Source organism: Eimeria acervulina, genomic scaffold (genome assembly GCF_000499425.1).
Source record: "Eimeria acervulina Houghton genomic scaffold, Eah_scaff968, whole genome shotgun sequence".
NCBI classification, from domain to species: Eukaryota; Apicomplexa; class Conoidasida; order Eucoccidiorida; family Eimeriidae; genus Eimeria; species Eimeria acervulina.
In genome coordinates this window covers 1614-4855 of record NW_013547044.1, presented here as the reverse complement: position 1 = coordinate 4855, position 3242 = coordinate 1614, and the positions used below count along the sequence as shown (strand labels likewise).

The following is a 3242-nucleotide window of genomic DNA, read 5'->3' as shown; positions in this document are numbered from 1 at the left end:
CCCTAAAGCGGCAAAACACCTACATTTCTCGTTCTTGTGTGTATGTCTGGCAGAAGATCGGCGATCAGCATACCGAGTGCTTCGAAATCAACGGGTTGCAAATATCAATTTTTACATATTTTAATCCTCACCATAATTTCCAGCGTTTTTCTTTTTTAATCTCATAAAGCCAACAAATACAAGCAAACGCCGCCCTTCGCCACTCCCCTTCCCTCACCCCGTTAGGAAGAAGAAAGCGCTGGCTGACTGCACGCGAAGCCACGGGAACTTCTTCGTGCGCTGGTGTTCATCGAGTTCTCTTGCTTCTTTCTTCATCCTTTCCATCAACTTATTAGTTGCAATAAAAGAAAGACTCCCGCACATTAGCTGTTTCCGTAGATTCATTTAAATCCAAAGACAAGAAAATGCCGTTCCAGCTGCCGCCGCTGCCCTACGCGAAGGACGCGTTGGAGCCGCATATAAGCAAAGAGACACTGGAGTATCACTATGGCAAACATCACGCGACGTATGTTAACAACTTGAACAGTACGTACAGCCCAACTCGTTAAAGCCTTTCACACAGACAGACAGCAGGATTTGTTTCTATAAAGGAGAGGGGACACGGACAGACTCCACTGTCGTCATGTGGGTCGGTCTGCTTTTGCACCTCTTGTTGTCTTATTTGATGCTTTTTTGATTGTCAGTTTAAACTGCTTTCTATAGTTTCAACCTGGAAGTGCTGAGGTGTATGTACAGCATGCGTTCATTCAACTGGTTCGGGTGTACACACGTTGGTTGCGCAGGGCTTACGGAAGGGAAAGATGAGGCGTCAAAGAGTCTCGAAGGTAAGGATTTACCTAAATGCATTGCTGCCTCTGCTGCTTCTTCTACTGCTACTGCTACTGCTGCCGCTCTACGCTCCAGTTGTGCCTGTTTATCAGCAGAGGTGCTAGTCGCAGTGTTTCATATCTTCTGTTCCCTCCTATAAATATGAAGCATTTTTATTCATGCCAGTCTACGGCTGTAACTTCATCTGTTTGTTTGCTGGGGTTTTGTTGTTTGTTGTTAGTAGGCGTTGCTGCAGGGTAGATGATGTTGATTCTTTGCTTGTCTCTTCGTCAATTTGGCTGTATTGTTCTCGCTGTAGTGTTTGTCGTAATTTAGAGTGGAGCAAGAGCAGGGCGTCTGTCTCTTCTTGTTTCAGTGTTTGCCTGTTGTATTGTTTGTCAAGATTGAGTGCCGACTAAGAGCAGATTTTCTGTCTTTGTTTGGCTGGCTTTCTGCTGTGATTTGGTTTTGGAGTTTTGTTGTTTATTATAATGATGAAGAGCATGCTATCTCTTTTCTTGTTTTGTTTGCTGTTCATGCCTACTTTCTGTAATGCTTGCTGTTCATTATAATTTAGGGTTAATGAAGAGCACAATATATTTGTCTTACCTTGAATTATTGATTATATATCATAGTGATTATATATATAGCTGTGGAGTAGCAGATATTATCTGTGTGTGTGTGTGTGTGTGTGTGTGTATGTGTGTGTGTGTGTGTGTGTGGTGTATATATATATATATATATTGACGTGTGTATATCTCTGTGTATTGTACCGTTATATGAATTGTTTTGTTTGTTTTCTTTGTTTGTTTGTTTATTATTATTGCTTTAGATTTGATTAAGACAGCATCCGGGGGTATATTAAACAACGCCGGTCAGGTGTACAACCATACATTTTACTGGAATTCTATGAAGGCAGGAGGAGGGGGTTCTCCAACGGGTTTAATTGCAGGAGAGATAGAGAAGAGCTTTTCTTCTTTTGAAGCTTTTAAAGAGCAGTTCTCTGCTGCTGCAGCTGGGCACTTCGGATCGGGTTGGGTTTGGCTTTGTTATTGCGGAGAACAGAAAAAAGTTGTTATTACACAGACACACGACGGAGGTGTACCGTTCAGAGATAATTCAAAGTGCTTTCCTCTCCTCGCTTGTGATGTATGGGAACATGCTTATTACATAGATAGAAGGAATGATAGAGCAGCTTATGTTAAAGGTAGGACCCTTGTTATATGCGGCTAACGCTGCTGATGCTCCTGCTGCTGCTGCTGTTGGGCCTGCTGCTGCTGCTCTTGCTGATGCTCATGCTGCTGCTTTGTCTATATATATATAAAATGTATATACGTATTCATTCTAAACATGATCATTAGCACATGCACAATATAAACTGTGCATATATGTGAAGTGCGTATGCGTATAACATGTGTGTATATATATACCTATATGTAAACATATATAAGTTTATATATGTTTAGGGTTTAGGGTTTAGGGTTTAGTAATAAATGTTGATTCATACTTTGCACAATTTATGTTTTGGTTTTGTTCAGCGTGGTGGTCGTTGGTGAATTGGGACTTCGCGAACGAAAACCTGAAAAAGGCAATGGCAGCCTAAGGCGATGAAGGAAGAAGAAAAAAAGATTAAAATATAACAATTAATTAATTTAAAAAGTGCTGAAGACGTAATACTTTATAAGAAAGAACAGGAACAGGGGGCAGGAGACATATAATATATATGTATGTATGTATGTATGCATATATGTATATATATATATATATATATATATAGAAAGTAAACAAGAAACTGCTGAGGGTTTTAAATAGAGAAGAGAATGATGCAGAAAAGGGCTGAGGGGTAAATATATAAGAAAGACGCGGAGGGGACTTCAATTGCAAATAATCAAAGTTATTAATTGCCGGTGTTTAGAAGGAGAAAAGAAGCGCAAATGCAATTAAATTTAACGACGCAGCGAATAACGATGAAATTTCAGAAGATGTAAATGAAGGCACAAGACAAGCAAAATAAAAAAAGGAAGAAAGCCTGTGTGATGCATGCATGCATGCATGCATTTATGTATTTAAGCATAAACGTATATGCATATGAGTCTATGTACATCAGTATACTTATGTTTATATACAAATGGAGGAGGTAAGGAAGTGTGCAGGTGGTTCTCTCTTTTTTGTTGCAACTACACCAGAAGACAGACAAAAATGCAGCTGAGGGGGAGTCAAGCGCTTAACTGATAGCCCCTGCGTGCGTGTGCTTGAGAGGTAATATAATTTTAATATTAATATTATTAATACTACTTATAATAATAATCGCAATAATTATTTATACTATTTGTAGGAAATATAAGTGCATGCACTACAGACAGCGCCAGCAGTGAGGCGCATGAAGGAAGGGGGCTTGCTGACTACATATATATTATATAATGTATATAATATAT

At 39.5% G+C, this 3242-nt stretch overlaps 1 protein-coding gene across 1 annotated transcript; it reads left to right on the top strand.

The window, feature by feature from the left end:
- Positions 1 to 404: 404 nt before the first annotated feature.
- On the top strand, positions 405 to 2410 carry EAH_00053040 (superoxide dismutase, putative; the record flags this gene model as incomplete). The annotated part of the gene is made up of 4 exons (XM_013391092.1): positions 405 to 525; positions 783 to 824; positions 1640 to 2014; positions 2346 to 2410. 4 exons carry the CDS (start codon positions 405 to 407, stop codon positions 2408 to 2410), a joined length of 603 nt encoding a protein of 200 aa, XP_013246546.1.
- Positions 2411 to 3242: the final 832 nt, after the last annotated feature.